Raw genomic sequence first — 22,336 nt, forward strand, 5'->3', positions numbered from 1 at the left:
AAGGCCCAGTGGGGGCGTGTTTGCACTGTACGGCGTTGCACACACAATGTTAGGAAAAGCCAGCCATAACATGACACAACAGGCCCAGTTATGACATATATTGCCCACACTGCATCTGCCGCAATAAAACTGTCATTATCAACACACCGGAGGAGCTTATCTAAGAGCTAAGCTGACCTTTGAAAGGCAACTACAACTTCCTTGTGTTCCAGAAGTGACATGGCGTGCCCGTGCATCCGGGTTTCTACAGTATCACACATTCTTTTTGTTTTGGGGGGGGGGGTTGCTTCCCCAGTTGCACCTGGCCAATCACCCCACTCTTCCGAGTCGTCCCGGTCGCTGCTCCACCCCCTCTGCCGGTATCCAGGGAGGGCTGCAGACTACCACATGCCTCCTCCAATACATGTGGAGTCGCCAGCCACTTCTTTTCACATGACAGTGAGGAGTTTCGCCAGGGGGACGTAGCACGTGAGAGGATCATGCTATTCCCCCCAGTTCCCCCTCCCCCCTGAACAGGCGCCCCGACCGATCAGAGGAGGCGCTAGTGCAGCGACCAGGACACATACCCACATCCGGCTTCCCACCCGCAGACGCGGCCAATTGTGTCTGTAGGGATGCCCGACCAAGTCCCTGTGTCGATCCCCGTGTCGGTAGGTAACGAAATAGTCCACCACGCCACTCGGACGGCCCCAATATCACACATTGTAAACTGCCCCATCTTTCTGGCCATGTCTGAGACACAACAAGTAAGTGGTTGATCCACAGTGTTCATATGTCACCTTTAAATGGACCGATTCCCGCCCGCCGCTCGGCCCGGAAAGCCTTAACGCTGCATTGCACTGTAAAGGAGAAGTGGAGACATTAGCCGACCTCTGAACTGCGTCTTGTCGTATCGCTGTGGTGGGGAGTCTTTAAACATGATCTGGTTCCTAAGAAACCGCAATGCCGGGTCACGAGGGCATTGACGGCAGCTAATTAGGTCATCTCGACGCAGCGCTCATATGAGGTCCAGCCATAGAACACATAACTAGTGTTTTCTTTTAGCCCCCCACCCGTCCTCCCATCCCCCCCACCTCCATCAAGACGTGACATTCTCTGCTTACAGGCCTTCACTGTAGTCACCATACACACAGAGGGGTGGGGTGGATATTATAGTCTCACGCACACATAATATATATATATATATACCATATATATACACACACTATATATACACATCAATTTTCCGAACTGCTTATCCTGCTCTCAGGGTCTCAGGGATGCTGGAGTCTATCCCAGCAGTCACTGGGTGGAAGGCGGGGAGACACCCTGGACAGGCCGCCAAACTATCACACAGGGCCGAGACACACACACACACACACACACACACACACACACATACATACACTATATACACAATTGGCCGTGTCTGCGGGTGGGAAGCTGGATGTGGGTATGTGTCCTGCTCGCTGCACTAGCCACTAGCGCTTCGTCTGGTCGGTCGGGGCGCCTGTTCAGGGGGGGGGGGACTGGGGGGAATAGTGTGATCCTCTCACCTGCTACATCCCCATGGCGAAACTCCTCACTGTCAGGTGAAAAGAAGCGGCTGGCGACTCCACATGTATCGGAGGAAGCATGTGGTAGTCTGCAGCCCTCCCCGGATGGGCAGAGGGGGTGGAGCAGAGACCGGGACAACTCAGAGAGCAGGGTAATTGGCCAAGTACAACTGATCCTCTTTTCACCTGACAGTGAGGAGTTTCACCAGGGGGACGTAGCGCATGGGAGGATCACACTATTCCCCCCAGTTCCCCCTCCCCCCTGAACAGGCACCCAAACCCACCAGAGGAGGCGCTAGTGCAGTGACCAGGACACATACCCACATTCGGCTTCCCACCCGCAGACACGGCCAATTGTTTCTGTAGGGACGCCCGACCAAGCCGGAGGTAACACGGGGGTTCGAACCGGCGATCCCCGTGTTGGTAGGTAACGGAATAGACCGCCACGCCACCCAGACGCCCCTCTCTCCCTTTTCTAATCAATGCACAGGACTATTCCACAGACGGGTGCACGAGCGGCTGTGGGTGTGTGCAGGTGTGTGTTTCAGGTGGTGAAAGGATACTTGGAGTCCAGACGGTGCCACAGGCCCGCTGTTCGGTCTGGCCGACCCGCCTGTGCACGCGGTCTTCCTGTGTCGACCTGGGGAGCATGAGAAAAACCACTGTTACCCCAGTGCTGCACAATAGCCCTCCACGGCAGTCACATGTCTCGCCTGCTGGGACGGCCGACACACCTGAAACCTCTGGAGGGTGCAAGCCATATCCCATGACTCTTACTACGGAGACCACAGGCTCAAATGGGAACATGCTGTTCCCAAAAAACTACAGACAACATAGAGCTGCCACCCCCCCCCCCCTCCGGAGTTGGGACAGACCCCACCGCCTCTCCCACTCTGCCCTTACCAGCCACCCCTTTGTAGAGTTACACTTGTTAATTTCCATAAGAAAGAGACCAAGAATGGGGCCAGGGATGCAAGCCTTGCCGCTCCGCCACGACACCCCTCCCCTCCAGCCCCACTGGCCACGCCATTTCCTCTCTCCTCCACCCCCCGGCCCCAAGAAGCCTTGCCGCTCCGCCATGACGCCCCTCCCCTCCAGCCCCACTGGCCACGCCATTTCCTCTCTCCTCCACCCCCCGGCCCCAAGAAGCCTTGCCGCTCCGCCATGACGCCCCTCCCCTCCAGCCCCACTGGCCACGCCATTTCCTCGCTCCTCCACCCCCCGGCCCCAAGAAGCCTTGCCGCTCCGCCATGACGCCCCTCCCCTCCAGCCCCACTGGCCACGCCATTTCCTCGCTCCTCCACCCCCCGGCCCCAAGAAGCCTTGCCGCTCTGCCACGACACCCCTCCCCTCCAGCCCCACTGGCCACGCCATTTCCTCGCTCCTCCACCCCCCGGCCCCAAGAAGCCTTGCCGCTCTGCCACGACACCCCTCCCCTCCAGCCCCACTGGCCACGCCATTTCCTCGCTCCTCCACCCCCCAGCCCCAAGAAGCCTTGCCGCTCCGCCATGACACCCCTCCCCTCCAGCCCCACTGGCCACGCCATTTCCCCTCTCCTCCACCCCCCGGCCCCAAGAAGCCTTGCCGCTCCGCCATGACACCCCTCCCCTCCAGCCCCACTGGCCACGCCATTTCCTCTCTCCTCCACCCCCCGGCCCCAAGAAGCCTTGCCGCTCCGCCACGACACCCCTCCCCTCCAGCCCCACTGGCCACGCCATTTCCTCGCTCCTCCACCCCCCGGCCCCAAGAAGCCTTGCCGCTCCGCCATGACACCCCTCCCCTCCAGCCCCACTGGCCACGCCATTTCCTCTCTCCTCCACCCCCCGGCCCCAAGAAGCCTTGCCGCTCCGCCATGACGCCCCTCCCCTCCAGCCCCACTGGCCACGCCATTTCCTCTCTCCTCCACCCCCCGGCCCCAAGAAGCCTTGCCGCTCCGCCATGACGCCCCTCCCCTCCAGCCCCACTGGCCACGCCATTTCCTCTCTCCTCCACCCCCCGGCCCCAAGAAGCCTTGCCGCTCCGCCATGACGCCCCTCCCCTCCAGCCCCACTGGCCACGCCATTTCCTCTCTCCTCCACCCCCCGGCCCCAAGAAGCCTTGCCGCTCCGCCATGACACCCCTCCCCTCCAGCCCCACTGGCCACGCCATTTCCTCTCTCCTCCACCCCCCGGCCCCAAGAAGCCTTGCCGCTCCGCCATGACACCCCTCCCCTCCAGCCCCACTGGCCATGCCATTTCCTCTCTCCTCCACCCCCCGGCCCCAAGAAGCCTTGCCGCTCCGCCACGACACCCCTCCCCTCCAGCCCCACTGGCCACGCCATTTCCTCGCTCCTCCACCCCCCGGCCCCAAGAAGCCTTGCCGCTCCGCCATGACACCCCTCCCCTCCAGCCCCACTGGCCACGCCATTTCCTCTCTCCTCCACCCCCCGGCCCCAAGAAGCCTTGCCGCTCCGCCATGACGCCCCTCCCCTCCAGCCCCACTGGCCACGCCATTTCCTCTCTCCTCCACCCCCCGGCCCCAAGAAGCCTTGCCGCTCCGCCATGACGCCCCTCCCCTCCAGCCCCACTGGCCACGCCATTTCCTCTCTCCTCCACCCCCCGGCCCCAAGAAGCCTTGCCGCTCCGCCATGACACCCCTCCCCTCCAGCCCCACTGGCCACGCCATTTCCTCTCTCCTCCACCCCCCGGCCCCAAGAAGCCTTGCCGCTCCGCCATGACACCCCTCCCCTCCAGCCCCACTGGCCACGCCATTTCCTCTCTCCTCCACCCCCCGGCCCCAAGAAGCCTTGCCGCTCCGCCATGACGCCCCTCCCCTCCAGCCCCACTGGCCACGCCATTTCCTCGCTCCTCCACCCCCCGGCCCCAAGAAGCCTTGCCGCTCCGCCATGACGCCCCTCCCCTCCAGCCCCACTGGCCACGCCATTTCCTCGCTCCTCCACCCCCCGGCCCCAAGAAGCCTTGCCGCTCCGCCATGACACCCCTCCCCCTTCAGCCCCACTGGCCACGCCATTTCCTCTCTCCTCCACCCCCCGGCCCCAAGAAGCCTTGCCGCTCCGCCATGACGCCCCTCCCCTCCAGCCCCACTGGCCACGCCATTTCCTCTCTCGTCCGTCCCCCGGCCCCAAGATGCCTAGGAGCTGCCGGGACCTTTGTCCCATTCCCAGTTCACAGGTAACATCAGGAGTAGGACGGCTGCTGGGAAGGAGCAAGAGGAGTGTGTGTATGTGTGTGTGTGTGTGTGTGTGTGTGTGTGTGTGAGTGGGTGTGTGTGTGTAAATATGTATTTGTGTTCCAGGTGTCTGTGTGTGTGTATAGGTGTTGATGTTTCTGTGTCTTTGCTGTGTGTGTGTGTGTGTGTGTGTGTGTTCCGGTGGGGTGGGGGGTTGTTAGCTCAGATGGCCCCGTGCCAGCTCGGGTGCAGGATGTGTGAGTGTGGACTGTCATCTAGCAGGAAGTGAAGCACATTCTCTCCATTTGAAAGCCGTCTTTGCTTTGATGTGGCTGTAAGCGACAGAGCTGTGATGACAGGATGAAATCACATTACATGCTGGAGGGAGGATCGTTAGCCCTCCATCATGCACACATGAAAAATAAAATCAGCAGTTCCAGCTGTACATATAATAATAATACCCCTACTCAATTCCTACTCGGGACAGCACACATATTACGACGAGTACTGTCAATCAAGTGACATCTGCCCTATAGTGCCTCAGGTCCATAGTTTGGACCCGGCTCTACAGGATGTGAAACACGAAAGAAATAATAATAATAACATTATTTATTTAGTCAGTCAACCTATTTGCCACAGTGATGGCAATTGGGCTCACTCTTCTTCGTTATAACATCCATCCATTACCTGAACTGTTTATCCTGCACTCAGGGTCGCGGGGACGCTGGAGCCTTTCCCAGCAGTCACTGGGCGGCAGGCGGGGAGACACCCTGGACAGGCCACCAGGCCATCACACAGGGCTGACACACACACACACACACACACACACACACACACACACACACACACACACACACACACACACACACACACACACACACACACACACACACACACACACACACATTCATACCTAGGGGACAATTTAGTACGGCTGATTCACCTGACCTGCATGTCTTTGGACTGTGGGAGGAAACTGGAGCCCCCGGAGGAAACCCACGCAGACATGGGGAGAACATCCAAACTCCATCATCATCGGTGGTCACTCGGGGTCGAGTATGACTGTCCTCCTTCTTGGGCCTTGTGGGTCTTCAGGTGGGCGAAGAGGCCGATCCTGGAGCCGCATATTTTGGTGCAGTGTGGGCAGGGGTGGCTGGTGGTAATCGTGGGATTGGTTCGGGCCTTTTTGGTGGAGACTCCCTCCTTTCTGAGTCTGCGCTTGTCTTCTGCAGCACGTCGGAGATCATTATTATAAAGTGCAGCTCCTTCCTGGACACGTTTTCTCCAGGCCGCCCTGTTGGTTACTGTGTCCTCCCAGGTCTTAGGGTCTATGTGGCATTTTTTGATGTTCGCTTGGATGTTATCCTTATACCTTTTCTTTTGACCACCCGGGGCACGTTGTCCTGTGAGAAGCTGGGAGTGTAGGACTTGTTTTGGAAGACGAGAGTCAGGCATACGGATGACATGGCCAGTCCATCTGAGCTGGTGCTGGGCGATGGTGGCAGCGATAGCGGGAATGTTAGCCTCCTCCAGGACGCTGGTGTTGGTGCGTCTATCTTCCCAGGTGATCTTGAGGATTTTTCGGGGGCACCTCTGATGATGTGCCTCTAGTGCCTTCAGGTGCCTGCTGTATGTGGTCCAGGATTCTGATCCATACAGTAGGGTGGGCAACACTACCGCTCTGTAGACCAGAATTTTCGTCCTGGCCTGGAGGTTGTGGATTTCAAAGACCCTTTCCCTCAGTCTTGAGAAAACCCCACTGGCACAACTGAGGCAGTGGTGTATTTCCTCATCAATATTAGCTTTGGAGGATAGGAGGCTTCCGAGGTATGTAAAGTGGTCCACATTTTCCAGTCTGGTTTTGTCAACAGAGATAGTTGGGGGGTGGAGCAGGGTTATTTATGTTGGGTGGTGGCTGGTAGAGGATCTGGATCTTTTTTATGTTAAGGGCCAGACCAAGCTGCTTGTATGCCTTGGCAAAAGCATCCAGAATGCACTGTAGGTCCTCTTCTGAATGGGCCACGAGGGCACTGTCGTCAGCATGCTGCAGCTCCATGATGGATATGGTGGTGGTTCTGCTTTTAGCCCTGAATCTGTTGATGTTCAGGAGTTGTCTGTCGGTTCTGTACATGATTCTGACTCCTTGAGGCATGTATTTACCCATAAGATGGAAGATAGCAGAAATGAAAATGAAAATGGAGAACAGGGTAGGAGCAATGACACAGCCCCGCTTGACTCCAGTGTGAATCCTGAAGGGTTCTGTTTCCTCTCCACTGCCACAGTCGTCCTCTGTGTGGCGTATACAAACTCCACACAAAGGACAACCCGGGACGACCCCCAAGGTTGGACTACCCCGGGGCTCGAATCCGGAAACTTCTTCCTGTGAGGCAACCACGGTAACCACTGTGCTACCGTGCCGCCTCGTTATAATATAGATAATGCAAATCACAGTGGAAGGCCAACATCTCGTTATCTCTGCGTTAAACTCTGCTCATCCTGTTTGGTGGCTGGGAGCAGCGCAGTGCACACACAGCCAACCTTAACTCATCTGATGAACAGTTAAATTGGCACTAATCATCTCTAGATGATCTCAGCGTTTGCTCACTGAACTGTGGACAATCCTAAACGTGATATTTCTCCTGGTCACATGACTGCCGCCACCCGCTGTCCATCCGTTCTCAGTTTGATAATGGATAAGCTACGGGACGTTCAATTTGGGTGTAGTTAATGAAAAGCCTAACCAAGTGAATATCACAGAGGTTATTACAGAAGCGTCTCGGGACAACACCTCCTTCAATCATTACGGCTGCAGAACGAGGCGATATCACATCGGGTCTCTTCGTCGTTATAAATAGACCTCATTAGCCGAGCCCTCCGTATTGGATTTTCTTCAAATGTGTCATTATCAAAGGAATTTGTAATAATGACTATTGGCTATTTCAACATCTCGAATCAGCAATCTCCTTGTTCATGTCATGCCTGAGTAGGAGCTGAAGACTGTTTTCATGTCCGACGTAAACCCGAGACGTCCTGAAGCGGATCACGTGAAAACACTGAGCGGGAGATGCTAAGCTTTTCCCCTTTTCAGTTCTAATCAGTATCAAACGTTTTAATGTGTCGTCACAAGTGATGCCACACAGACACACTTATGTAGCGACAAGAGCTGAGACTGTGCTTGTGTTCCCTGCGGTTGTCAGTACTGCCGCAGGTGCAGTATCTAGACACCATCACCACGCGTGATGTGTCCATAACTGCAATGAAGAACATTTTCAGGTTTGCACTCAACTGTTTTTTTTTTTGGGGGGATTTTTCAACCAGATTGTACGGGGCCAATTACCCCACTCTTCTGAGCCGTCCCGGTCGCTGCTCCACCCCCTCTGCCAATCCGGGGGAGGGCTGCAAACAACCACATGCCTCCTCCGATACATGTGGAGACTCCAGCCGCTTCTTTTCACCTGACAGTGAGGATTTTCGCCAGGGGGACATAGCGTGTGGGAGGATCACGCTATTCCCCCCAGTTCCCCCTCCCCCTGAACAGACACCCCGACCGACCAGAGGAGGCGCTAGTGATTGACCAGGACAAATACCCACATCTGGCTTCCCACCCACAGACACGTCCAATTGTGTCTGTAGGGACGCCCGGCCAAGCTGGAGGTAACAGAGGGATTCAAACCAGCGATCCCCATGTTGGTGTGCAACAGAATAGACCACCACGCCACCTGGACGTAATTGTTATTTATATGTCTGCTGCACACAAAACTGCACACACTTCTTCTTTCAGCTTGTTCCCTGTGTTTCAGGGGTCGCCGCAGCAGATTGTACAGTTTTCATCGGTACCACGTGAGGGGCGCAGCACCAATGGCGGCCGTTGTTAACCCGGGCCTCAGCCTATCCTGTACGGAACCTCGACTGATCCGGTACGGTCTTGTCAATCCGTGTAATGATTAGGCAAAATTTTACGCCGGATGCCCTTCCCGACACAACCACTAATCCTATGGACGGGGGCACAGGAAGAGTGCTGGACGCTATCCCCAGTATTCATGGACTCGCGCCCGCGCCTGTCACTATACAAAGCTGCACACACACGTTAATTAAAAGAGAAGAATGTATGAAACAATGTTACCGAAGGAGCCGGCGAACACAGCTTATCCTCTGACTATGGGAATAATTAAGCTGCTTGAAATGCACATTTGACCGATGCAAAGCTCTACCCGTGTGCCATTTTTTAACTGACCTGGGCTACTCATTAGCCAAAAACTAATTGCATCCATCCAACTTCTACCGTTACAGGCAGAAGGTCACACCTGCAACCAGAAGACTGTTGCACTGAATTCCAGCAACTGGCAATGATTAATGATGACTCTGCAAACTGGCAGAGCGCGTGCATCTACCCTGCCCACCACTGGTATGGTGGTATCTACAGCCACCGTGTCACTGTTACTGCCTAGGTGCCCAATAGCAAAGCACTTGACACCCCCGACTCCCAAAGCGTGCACATTCAGAGAATCCTGCCAACTCACAGTCCTTCATGCTATATCACCACAAGGGAGTTTTCTTCCATTTTAAAACAAAGTCTGAGGAGGACCTCTCCACCTCCTTGAAGGCCTGGAAGCCGGCCTTGGCGCAACTGGAAGAGCTTATCTAAGTGCTCATCTACGTCCTCATAAACAAGTATGGAATGAGGAAATGGCAAGGCAGTGGGGGAAGGAAGGAACCTAATCACTGTATGTATACATCTATGGAGTCATATGAAGTACCCGGCATTTAACTCTTCCCAAGCACAATGGCAGAACTCATAAACACTTAACACAGCTAAATAAATTCTAGTCATGCTGCTTTGTTATTGAGGGGAGTACACACAGAATGGAAGTACAACTTAAGTTTCCTTTATTAATGCTCTTGGGGAAATTTAGTTACTGCAAATTAACCCATCCTAGCTGTGATCTGTGTAGCTAGCAGCAGTGGGCTGCCGCCTTCATGCTGTGCCCGTGGACCAACTCCACTTCTTTTCCCATTGTCTTGCTCAGGGGCACAGACAGGAGTATTAACCCTAACATGCATGTTTCTTTTTGATGGTGGTGGAAACGGAGGACCTGGAGAAAACCCACTGCAGACATGAGGACAACATGCAAACTCCACACAGAGGACGATCTGGGAACCCCCCCCCCCCAAGGTTGGACAACCCCGGGGTTCGAACCCAGGACCTTCTTGCTGTGAGGCGACAGCGCTAACCACTGGGCCACCATGACGCCTAGATAATGGTAACACAAATTATCCTATTTAGCTCTTTAAAATGTCCGGGCAAGTGTCCACAACAATGCAACACTGTCTGGTATGTTTCATATTTGCTGAATAACAAAGTTAAAATCCAGACTAAAATGATGAAATTGGGACATGGGTGCCATACCTTGTGGATTCACAGCGGGATGTTTTGCTTTTGCTTTTGGCTTGCATGCTCGCCACAGAGGAGAACAAGTTTGTCCGGAAGATAGAGTAAAAGATTTATCATCTTGAGTCATAGGCTCAAACGAACAATCTGGCCATAAATTGCCAGTGATGCGTCATAATCCTGCCTTGCTGCGCTGGTTCTTGAGTTCTTCTAAAGCGATGAAAACAACGGAGCATTGCATCACCTCCTAAATCCCTCGATTCAGTACGGACTCTCTTAAAGCTGCTTTCACGTGAGACCGGAAGACTGTGACTGGCCCTCTAACGTGTATAAACTGGAGGCCTTTACTACATTACTAGCTCGGCGCCTAATACTCTTAAATTGGAAGAGCTCAAGACCCCCATCCTGTGTCGGGTGGATCAGGGGTATCATGTTTCATCTCAAGTTGGAAAAGATAACATTTACCTTCAGGGGTAACAGGGACAAGTTCAAGAAAGTCTGGACACCTTCTCTGACTGACTTTGGCCCTTTAACCAGTATAACAGACCGGGACGCCTCTCGACTCGAGTCAGGAACGGCCCAACTGGTATAGACTGTAACCCGAGAGGTTTTTTTGTGAATAGGTGAACCATGCTGATTATTTATTTTTCTTTAATTTTTTTTTGTCTTTCGATTTAGTTGTATGTAATTTCATTATTTATTTAATCTGTATTTCTCCTGGAGCATCTGGGAAGGTTGGCACGGTGGCGCAGTGGTTAGTGCGGTCGCCTCACAGCAAGAAGGTCCTGGGTTCGAGCCCTGGGGTAGTCCAACCTTGGTGTGTCATCGCGGGTCATCCTCTGTGGGGAGTTTGCATGTTCTCCCCGTGTCTGTGTGGGTTTCCTCCGGGGGCTCTGGTTTCCTCCCACAGTCCAAAGACATGTAGGTCAGGTGAATCGGCCGTACTAAATTGTCCCTAGGTATGAATGTGTGTGTGTGTGTGTGTGTGTGTGTGTGTTGGCCCTGTGATGGCGCGGTGGCTTGTCCAGGGTGTCTCCCCGCCTGCCACCCAATGACTGCTGGAATAGGCTCCAGCACCCTAGAGGTAGATAGGGTAGGTAGAGAGCACCCTAGAGGTAGATAGGGTAGGTAGAGAGTACCCTAGAGGTAGATAGGGTAGGTAGAGAGTACCCTAGAGGTAGATAGGGTAGGTAGAGAGTACCCTAGAGGTAGACAGGGTAGGTAGAGAGTACCCTAGAGGTAGATAGGGTAGGTAGAGAGCACCCTAGAGGTAGACAGGGTAGGTAGAGAGTACCGTAGAGGTAGATAGGGTCTGCGACCCTGAGAGCAGGATAAGTGGTTCAGATAATGGATGGATGGATGGACCTGGGAATGTCAGGAGGGGGGTGGGGGGAGGTGAGGGGTTTACTCTGTTAAATTATTCAATATGTGACTTGTATATGCTAAAATTGTAAATGCCAATAAATGTATTTTCAAAAAAAAAAGTTGCTTTAATGCCAGAAATCTGCAGCACGGTCTCGGTGGGAGCGGAGAGAGACCTCTGGTTTTTGCAGAACTCTCTCGAGCTAGTTTGGTGCTCCAGGAGTCCACATGGAACGTTCCCTCTTGCCATAAAGACCTGACAGTTCAGACCAGTAGGAGTACAATGTACAAATAGATCAGGAACAGAACACGTGCCTCACTCATTACGTCATGGTGATAGTGCAGACTGTAGTATGCAGCATGTGTCAAAAGACTTGGTTGTCGACTCGTGTAGACGCTGTGCGACTCAACAGAAAGACCTGCTGTCACTAGAACTGCCCTTAGCAAAGGCAGCGGATGCTGAATGTGAATAAGCTTTTGCCACTGCAGGTTTTGGACAAAAGTACACTATCTGCCATTTTTATCAGCCGGGAAGCAGCAAGGCTGGAAGCAGAGATGGACGGAGGCTGTGAGATGGGCGTTACTGCAGAGTAACAGTGAGGTGGTGGTGTGCATTACCGCAGCAGGAGAACAGTCCTCTGGATCTTCATCTGCATCTACTCTCGCTCTGTGGAGAGGAGAAAAAAGAAAGGTTCAAGGAGCTCATCCAAACACTGACTCAGTGCAATCAATGAGAGAGAGAGAGAGAGAGAGAGAGAGAGAGAGAGAGCAAGAGTGAGAGAGAGAGAGAGAGAGAGAGAGTGAGAGAGAGAGAGAGCAAGAGTGAGAGAGAGAGACAGAGAGAGAGAGCAAGAGTGAGAGAGAGAGCCAGAGACAGAGAGTGAGAGAGAGAGAGAGAGAGAGAGAGAGTGCAGGGCTTTAATTCTTTGCTGCTGGTTTATTGGTGTGTGTGTGTGTGTGTGTGTGTGTGTGTGTGTGTGTGTGTGTGTGTGTGTGTGTTTAGTGTGTGTGCGTGTGTGAGCGCGCGCACGCGTGACTGTTTAAACAGCGAGTTCAATCAGAGCGAGAGTGATTAAGCACTGAAACTGAGCGGGGGAACCTGGATAAGGTTTTGAACATGACCTTTCATAGTTTCATGAAAAAAAAAGGTCCCCCTGACCCCCCTCGCTCCCTCCCTCCCTCCCTCCTTTCACATCACGGCGAGAAAATGTCAGACGGCTAAACCTTTTTGATAAACAGCAAACAGCTCGGCTATTACGGCCGATATTCCACCTGACAGTGATTATCACCCTGTTGAGGTGCGGACCCCCCGCCCCGCCGCCGGCCCGCCCGAGCAGAGAGGCAAAGGCCGACTCGCTGCTCTGCCCCCCGGAATTGAAATAAATTGACTCGCCGCTCCTTAACGACAGCCTAGTAAGCTGCTTCATTTGAAAAGGGGAGGGTAATACCCCAGTGGGCGCAGGCCCCCTCGTTTCCACGCTCATGCCAATCACCCCCCACCCCCACCGTTCACCCCCTCCACCCCCACCATCACCCTGCAACCCCCAGACTACTATCACTCTCTATCCGTCTCTCAAGCCCTTTCCGCTCCTGAACCAAGTATCGGCAAAAAAAAAACCTGAAGGGGGGGCGACGGCGTGCTGACTTGATAGCTTTCCTGGAACTGGCGTGGAGCGATTCAATAACATTTTCTGTGCAGGAAAGCTGTAATCAATCAGTTCCACTTAGACAGCCGGGAGAGAAGAAAAACAAATAAAATTCAACTTGGCTTGCTTTGGAAATAAATGTTTTTTCTCACACGTTTGTTTTCCGCATGACGGCAGGGATATTTCGGTGGACGTCTGTGCTCAGAGGGATGCCGACAGCCTAGCTGGCATATTGATGCTTTGTTCCTGCCGGTCAGCAGTATATTCTAATAAGTGTGGCGTTACTGTCACGTGACGCAATCACTCTGCATTTAGGTCTTTGTGTGTGTGTGTATGTGTGTGTCTGCATGTGTGTGAGTGTGTGTTTTAGTGGTTTGAACGTGCTGCTGTTGAGGCCTTTGTGCTGAGCATCCTCTGCAGTAACACTGGAGAGTGCAAGCCTGCGTCAGAGTAATAAAGGTCTGGTCTAGTGAAAAGACTTTTTTTCTGCAGTTGGTACTGCTTGGTGGCAATTAATAGAATAGAATAGAATAGAATAGAATAAAATACACTGTATTTGTCATTGTACATACATACAATGAAATTCACTCTCTGGATTTAACCCATCCTAGCTGTGTGGCTAGCAGCAGTTGGAGGTGGCCAGTATTGGGCCAGATGTCCTACTTGCCAAAAGGAATGCGAAGCGGTGCGGTGAATAACAACAACAGGAGCAGTGGGCTGCCGCCGTGCAGCACCCGGGGACCAACTCCAGTTCTTCGTTCCATTGCCTTGCTCAGGGGCACAGACAGGAGTATTAACCCTAACATGCATGTCTTTTAGATGGTGGGAGGAAATCGGATCACCTGGAGGAAACCCACGCAGACACGGGGAGAACATGCAAACTCCACACAGAAAGGACCTGGGACGGCCTGGGGTTCGAACCCAGGACCTTCTTGCTGTGAGGCAACAGTGCTAACCACTGGGCCACCGCGACATTTTTGGGTAAGAATAATACACTGGGGTCATGAATATATTTGTAATGTACATCTTTCATTCCGGCCTCGTAGGAATAATGCCTCCTGAATTTTTCACCCTATCAAAAACTTGGGCTTAGGAGTACCTTGGTGGAATAAGAAAGGTCAGTTGCATATCACCTCCTCCTCACCTAGGTCGTCTGTCAGGGCGCTCCGATAGGGTTTCGGTTGTGCACGTTTGTTAAAGCATGGGGCGCTACTCCACATGCAGTGCTTTGGTTCTACGCTAACTTTCTATTGTCAAGATGCATTTACCATCTGCAAAGATGAGCAACGCATTGTATATCAACTGGCCGTATTTCTGGAGTACAAACAGACAAATAGATAGTGATACTGTACCATCACTTGCTAGCTACTGCTAGACTCTATTACATCCCATCCTAACATGACATGATGCAAGCAAGCAATTTTTTTAATCACTTTCAGTACTTTTAATTAATCTAACCAACTCCATGCAACAGCACAGAGGTCAAACGGCATTTCGCTTGGTTCAGAAATCATTAGCTTTGAGTCTTGAGTGAAGTTATGCTGGTCTGTCTTAGTAACTTTGCATGGTCTGTCTTAACTTTGCATGGTCTGTCTTAGTAACTTTTTTCATACTTTACATATATTGTTTATGTACAATATGAACAACAATGGTCCAAACTGAGCCCTGGGGCACTCCACACCTAACCTTCAGTAATTATGATTTGAAGTTTTCAATTTGTATCATTTGTAAAGCGCTTTGTGTGGCTTTTGCAGCTAGAAAAGCACTATATAAAATGCAAGTTGATTGACTGACTGATTGACTTGTTCCAATGGAAACGATGCGGGAAACAAAGTTAATGCCCACTCTGCAAGTTGGCTAGTTCCCATTTTTTGTCTGTTGACTCTGCAACACTATCGGATCCTGTGGGGACACTTAGGTTTTGTTCATACTGCAGCCAAATCGGATTTGTTTCTCAAATCAGATCTTTAAGACAGACTTTCCGCACTGCTTTTTGCAAGTGATGAAATCGGATTTTTGTGTCTGGACATCACCAACCTATCTGCATGGGTCGCTGTGCGTCATGATGAGCTGCAAAAATCCAATTTCATGTGGTTTTTTTGCTTTCCAGACTTTCTAAAATTAATCTGGATATGCTAAAAACAGATTTGGGCTGGCAGTCTGAACGAGGCCTTAGACAAGCGAAGTTGCCAGGCATTCGCTCACTCACGCTATGTTAGAAACCAGTGTTAGCTGCAGTAGCTACAAACAGCATGGCAGCTTGTAGCACCAGCCAGTCAGCTATTTGAAACAGGCTAAATCTCTTGTAAATTATGCCAAGTTTCCATTCACTAACGTCCTGCAACCCTTAAATTGGAGGTTGATCAACTTCAGGTTTGTATATTGGGTTAGATTCTGCCTCATTTTGATATGGATGAAAAACTGCCATATTTTGAAAAACGTAAGCTAACAAATGCCAATTACCCCACTCTTCAGAGCTGTCCCAGTCATTGCTCCACCCCCTCTGCCAATCCGGGGAGGGCTGCAGACTACCACATGCCTCCTCCAATACATGTGGAGTCGCCAGCCGCTTCTTTTCACCTGACAGTGAAGAGTTTCACCAGGGGGATATAGCGCATAGGAGGATCACGCTATTCTCCCCAGTTCCCCCTCCTCCCCAAACAGGCACCCTGACCGACCAGAGGAGGCGCTAGTGCAGCAACCAGGACCCAAACCCACATCCAGCTTCCCACTCGCAGACACGGCCAATTGTGTCTGTAGAGACGGCCAACCAAGCCAGAGGTAACATGGGGCTCCGAACCGGCGATCCCTGTGTTGGTAGGCAACAGAATAGACCGCTATGCCACCCGGACGCCCATATCTGTCAATCAAAATGTGAATGGAAGGGTCTTATCACCTCGGATGTGTCCACGGTTCAAACAGCGTTTTTGGCACTTTCGTGAAAACTGGGTAAACACATTAAAAAAATGTTTATTTTAATGAATTCATTCTTGAAATTCAGTGGAAGTCGGTGGACTGCCATTAGGAAACATCAAAATAGTACGACAAATGTTAAAAAAAAATGTATTTAAATCAAATCTTTTACCATTCCATTAGATTCACTAATATTTCCATTATAAGCATTGTTTGTCAGTTTAGTTTGACAACATTCCATAACATTGTGTATGTGTGTGTGTGTGTGTGTGTGTGTGTGTGTCTGGGAGTGATTGAGAGCATAATAGTAGGAGTGGTGGGCTTATATATGACATAATATATTGTATATAACAGTTATATATTATCAAAACTATATTTCGTAATAATAAGACGACTTTATTTTTTATAGCATTTTCCCTCATCTTCCTCCAATTTGCTGAGGCCCCCCTGGCAGCCCCCGCTCCGAAAACCGCTGTTCTGAGCTGCCGGACCAGACAGGCACCGTGGTCTCAAAATATGCAGATTTCCGTTCTGGCAGTCGTCCCGCCTTTCATCCATCTCTTTCGGGCTCTCTCGCTTTTCCTCATTTCTCTTCCTGTCTTTCTCTTCAATATGTGTTCGGTGCGCTGTAGCTGCGTGTGAGGTCACGCCGTCCTTGTGCCGCATGTGTCAACACGGTGACGTTGTGTGGGAACACAATATATTCTAGCTAACAATGCTCACCTCCTATCAGTTTCCTGTGACAGACTGCCGCCTCATTACTGTGATTCTGATTCTTAATGCAACCACTGATCCATCGTCGATGATCCACTTCTCTTCTTCTTTACCTCTCCTTTTTACACTAACCACGATCCCACCCTTTCCTCTAATCATTCCGGCAGTTTGCGGCACGGTGGCACAGTGGTTAGCACTGTCGCCTCACAGCCAAGAAGGTCCCGGGTTCAAACCCCGGGGTTGTCCAACCTCGGGGGTCGTCCCAGGTGGTCCTCCGTGTGGAGTTTGTATGTTCTCCCCGCTGTCTGTGGTGGGTTTTCTCCGGGTGCTCCGGTTTCCCCCACCAGCAAAAGGGTTAGTACTCCTGTCTGTGCCCCTGAGCAAGGCATGGCAAGACGAAGTGGAGTTGGTCCCCGGGCGCTGCACGGCGGCTGCCCACTGCTCCTAGCTACACAGCTAGGATGGGTTAAATGCAGAGCGTAATTTCCCTACGGGATCAATAAGGTATCCCAAAATAAAAAAATCCTTCCAACTTTCTCTTCTTCTTCTTCTGGTTTGTTCCCTGTTTCTCAGGGGTCGCCACAGCAGATTTGATAGTTTCCATGGGTACCATGTGAGGGAACAGCACCAATGGCGTCCGTTGTTAACCCGGGCCTCACCTGATCCGGTATGATCTTGTCAATCCACATACTGATTTGGCAAACTTTTACGCAGGACGCCCTTCTGGACACGACCCTATGGACGACCCTATGGACGGGGGGGGGGGGGGGCACAGGTAAAGCGGTGGATGCCATCCCAGTGGTCATGGACTTGCGCCTATGCCTGCCGCCAAATTCCTTCCAACTTTTTGTCCGTCGTATTCTTGTTATTCTTCCCTCAGTCCATCCACCTTGCCCTCTCCCTTGTTCATTTCCCATTCTCTTTCTAGTCATCTATTTACCGCCACCCTTCCTACTTCTCCTTCTACCATTTCTTGCTATCTTCCGCTGACCATCCACCTCTCTCGTCCTCACTTCTCTTGAGGCGAATTTTCAATATCTATTTTCCTGTCTCTCATCACTCTTGTTTTTACCACCCCCTCCTTCCTCCTGGTTACCTTTTCTTTATCTCCTCCACCCCAACACCACCAACCCCGCATCCATTTTCCTCTTTGTCGAGACAGAACACACAGAAAAAAAGAGGCTGAAATTGCATTGAAATTGCCTAGGGACGGGGGTCTCGCGGCGAGGGTGGTGGTGGTGGTGGGGGGCAGAAAGGAAGGCATTTGACTTCTCGTCATTACATTCCAGGATTTTCTCAGGTGAAATACGTGACAGTGGTACCCGCTGCCGGAGCGAGCGATGACAGTCTCGAGGAGGCCGCCGTGAGCCCAAGTGCCCCACGCCACATCACCGCCGAAGCGTGGCCCTCAGCTGCCGCGTTTCAATGCCACACAAAAAAAAAGCCCTGTCACCAAGCCAGGAAAAGTCCGCGGATAAAGCGTGGCATGTGACAGAGAGAGAGACAGCGAGACAGAGAACGGGAGGAAAAGACAAAAGAGAGCTAGAAATGTGTTAGACAGAGTGACAAGGAGTTGAGAAGGCGAGATTAAGGAATGAGGAAGAAGACTTAGAAGTGGGCGAAGCTGAGGCAGCCCCCCCCCCCCCCTCAGCCAACCCCATCCATGAAAGCGGATCCTTTGGATCTAACTGGAGGGACGGCAAACAAGCTGACAAGCTGCTTCTCATTTCCTGAGTGTGTGTGTGTGCCGATGAGAGCGGGGGGCAGCTTCACCAACGTGACGGCGATGGCGGGCTGGTGCGACCACTTGCATGCGTGTTTGAGAAGGAGAGAGATTCTGCAGTGGGCGAGAGTGCGAATGGCACCAGTCAACCGGGGGAGAGAGCGTTAAGACGGTGAGAGAGACTGAGCCGGAGAGCGAAAGAGTGGAGAGAGAGAGAGAGAGAGAGAGAGAGAGAGAGAGAGAGAGAGAGAGAGAAGGTGACAGTCAAAAGGATGGCAGTATCTCCCATGGTCTGTGTGAGGCAACCACACTGAGATAAGGAAGGAGGACAGGCTGGTATGTTGTCACAGCCACACTATCCACCATCCTCTCTTCTCGGCCTTCGCCATCGACACACTATTATTTACACAACGCTCATGCTTCGCCGCATCGTCGGCCTTTATCTACAACACAATAAAGCTGACATTCAACCGAGAGCGATCACGTTCAATCTAACCAAACTAGTCTGGGAACATGACGGCACAAAACCAGGAAACAACGGTTGAAATTAGGCAGCAAAATAGACACCACTTTTACACGCACATTGTAGTTGTAGTTGCACAGAATGATTCCCTGACTTTGTGAAACCTGGTACGGTGAAATGCAGATGGATGCTAGATGGAGCTAGAAGAGTGCAGGTCCCCGCCAGGTGGCCTTTCTCCCCTTCTATGGCGCTCGGACTTGGACGAAAAACCAGCTAAGGATTAGCACTCAATTGCGGTATAAAGAAGGCTCGGTGTTTTCGGTTTTTACCGATTTTCACCGAAAAATACCCAGATTTTGTAAAAGGAGCAGATCGGTTTAAACTGATTTTCACCCGGACTTTATGTCTCCACAGATCCAAAAGTTGTTCCTGTTCGTGTGAGGTCATGTAACAGAGTCCTCTTGTGGCGAAATTCGGCATGCTGGATGGCTTTGAAAAATAAAAACCGAAAACGCTGAGCCTTGGGTATAAAACAGGTTTTTCAAAAGGTTTTGCATCAGTGCAACTATGACAGGTCCTTGATCATACAGTCGTAATTGCGCACAAACATTATTAGGCCGACCTGACAGGCCCCGTCGTATGCAGATGAGCAGCGGACAGACACACATGCACAGAATCAGGAATCAGGAACACTTATTTGTTATTTCATGTCATGCACCTGCAGACATGAAATGAAAACCTACAAGAACATATAGTATATATCCAAACTACAAAAACTACAAAAACACATATATCCAACATAAAAAAAAAATCACTGGCCGAGAGAGCAAATGCCAGGATGACTGTCGGAATTGCCGGTCTGCATGGGCTAGCGGTTAGCTTAGCCTGCCCCGCTTCGGTGTCCTGTCAGACCAACCTCGGTGTTTCCTCCTCGGGCACAGCTCAGCAGACCAGGCTCCCCCAGCCGATCCAATGCCAGCTCTCCCAGCCACACACCTTCGAAACACCTCTCCGCACTCCACACGACGACACCAAAAACACAGTCAATGCTAGGAGAGGCCACTGCCAGACCGCCCTCGGTGTTATCAGAACTGCCGGTCTGCATGGGCTAGCAGTTAGCTTAGCCTGCCCCGCTTCTGCGTCCCGTCAGACCACGCTCAGTGTTTCTCCCTTGAGTGCAGCTCCAGGTAGGGCCGTGGTCCCTGCGCCCACAGGATGCAGCAGACCAAGCTCTCCCAGCTGATCCCTCGCCAGCTCTCCCAGCAATCAGATGAAGACACAAACTTAGAGGCAGATTTGGACAAAGACACTGCATGGACGGCACTGGGTGAGGCCGCCACAAACCTGAATTCGTGCAGCCATCTTCCCGGGTAGAACACAGATAGAAAAACCAGTGTTTTTCCTGCCATTGCAAGATTTGTGCAGCACCCAAGTCGATTGAATGGGAAATATGGGGGAAAAACGTTTTCAATGTGCAGCGCTCGAGCTAAAAAAATCTACCTAATAAAAAAGTTATGCCTGTCAGTGCCTGTTAGTCTGTGGATGTGCAGCTTCCTAGGCGGACCCCCACACGAATATGGCCAAGTCTAATATGAACTTGCACCTTCCAAAAAGAAAAAGGATTGCGATACGACCATTTTGGCCTAATACTAACGCTGTCTTTATTTTCATAATATAATAAAGCTGGGCAAACCGTTCATGCTCATGCATGCGCGACTTACATCTATGGTTGACTCAGATCGGACAGCAACAAGAATATGCAACATTCCTGATTTGACTGCAACCAAGAGGAAGTTGTTCCTTTATAACTTTGGCTTTTTTTTTTTGGATTATCAAAATTCTTTTAATAACTTTTAATCACGTCGCTGACCGATCCGAGTCAACCGTAGATGCGAGTCACGCATGCGCACGGTTGACTCGGATCGGGCAGCGGCAGAGAGCAGCGTTGGCCGAGCAAGCTAGAGAGTGAATGAAGAGAGGGAGCGGCGGTAGCGAGAACAAATATTTTTCGAAGGTTTTTAAATGACCGGGACAACGAGAGGTTCTTCATCATACACTCATAACTTTGCACAAAAAGTTTTAGGCTGGGCGTCCGGGTAGCATAGTGGTCTATTCCGTTGCCTACCAACATGGGGATCGCCAGTTCAAATCCTCCGTGTTACCACCGGCTTGGTCGGGCGTCCCTACAGACACAATTGGCTGTGTCTTCTGGCGGGAAGCCGGATGTGGGTATGTGTCCTGGTCACTGCACTAGCGCCTCCTCTGGTCGGTCGGCGCGCCTGTCGGTGGGGAGGGGGACTGTGGGCAATAGCATGATCCTCCCACGCGCTACGTCCCCCTGGTGAAAGTCCTCACTGTCAGGGAAAAGAAGCGACTCCACATAGTATATCGGAGGAGGCATGTGGTAGTCTGCAGCCCTCCCCGGATCGGCAGAGGGGGTGGAGCAGCGACCGCGACGGCTCGGAAGAGTGGGGTGACTGGCCGAGTACAATTGGGGAGAAAAAGGGGGAAAAATCCCAAAGAAAAAAGAAAGTTTTAGGCTGATGGGTCCAGTAGTTTGTGAGATTAGCCGCGGAGAGACACACACACACACGCACAACCAAACACATAAACCCCTCCAGGTGGATAGCTCGGAGGGGATAATAAAATAACGATTACATAATGAAAAATAATAACCTGTGGCGGCACAGGTAGGAGTTACGCAATTTATGAAACAAACTGTGAGAGGAATATTTTGAAACTTTACAACATTTATCAAACCTAAGGCAGTTTGAAAAAGACAGCTCATCCAGCAGCCGGGCGCTCAGATATCTCTTTTCAGGGGCAGTCCACGGCGTGGAGCGATTCCCCTGCAGGAACTGAAAGCAGCAGTGGGATGTTTTGGCGAGGTCAAACACACATCTGGTCCAGGGTTTCATGCTTCTCAAATACACCCATAAACTCATGTGGAGAGGTTAACTAGGTCAAAGTGTGCCTTGTTGGCCAGATTTACCACACTTGACTCTCCTGCCTTCGACCTAACAAGCAAAGTGCCCCCTGCCCCCCCCCCCCCCCCCACACACACACACACACACACACTGCCTTAGGACCTGTGAAAACGACTGTAACATGACAGACAGCAAGAGGCACTGGCAGGAGAAGAGGGCGGGCTGAAGCAGAGCGGGCTGAGGGGGGGTGGGGTGGGGTGACGGGGTTCGGCAAACTTCTTCCCAATCACATCCACTCCAGGAATCAGGGATTTAGACAGTAGTCAAGAGACGTCCCTGTAACAACCCTTCATTTGAATGTGAGAGCTCCCTTTGCCCCAGTTACCCCCCCCCTCCCTCCCCCACTGCCATTCTTTGGAGAAAGAAATCCCGCCCTGCACAATAAAGAGCCAACCTTAAAAAAGAAACTCACAGTGAAGAAACCCAATCCCCGGCG

General features: G+C 51.8%; 1 protein-coding gene across 1 annotated transcript in view; it reads right to left on the reverse strand.

The window, feature by feature from the left end:
- The window catches only part of LOC130130154 (sodium/hydrogen exchanger 9-like), a 162,885-nt gene that overhangs the window by 13,675 nt on the left and 126,874 nt on the right, over positions 1 to 22,336 (reverse strand). Inside the window, exons 16-17 of the mRNA XM_056299891.1 lie at positions 12,073 to 12,121; positions 2,099 to 2,175 (exon numbers count right to left, since the gene is read on the reverse strand). Coding sequence (XP_056155866.1) covers positions 2,099 to 2,175; positions 12,073 to 12,121 — 126 coding nt within the window. The remainder of the gene's footprint in view (positions 1 to 2,098; positions 2,176 to 12,072; positions 12,122 to 22,336) is intronic.

The sequence above is a fragment of the Lampris incognitus genome, chromosome 19 (assembly GCF_029633865.1).
Source record: "Lampris incognitus isolate fLamInc1 chromosome 19, fLamInc1.hap2, whole genome shotgun sequence".
Classification (NCBI taxonomy): domain Eukaryota; kingdom Metazoa; phylum Chordata; class Actinopteri; order Lampriformes; family Lampridae; genus Lampris; species Lampris incognitus.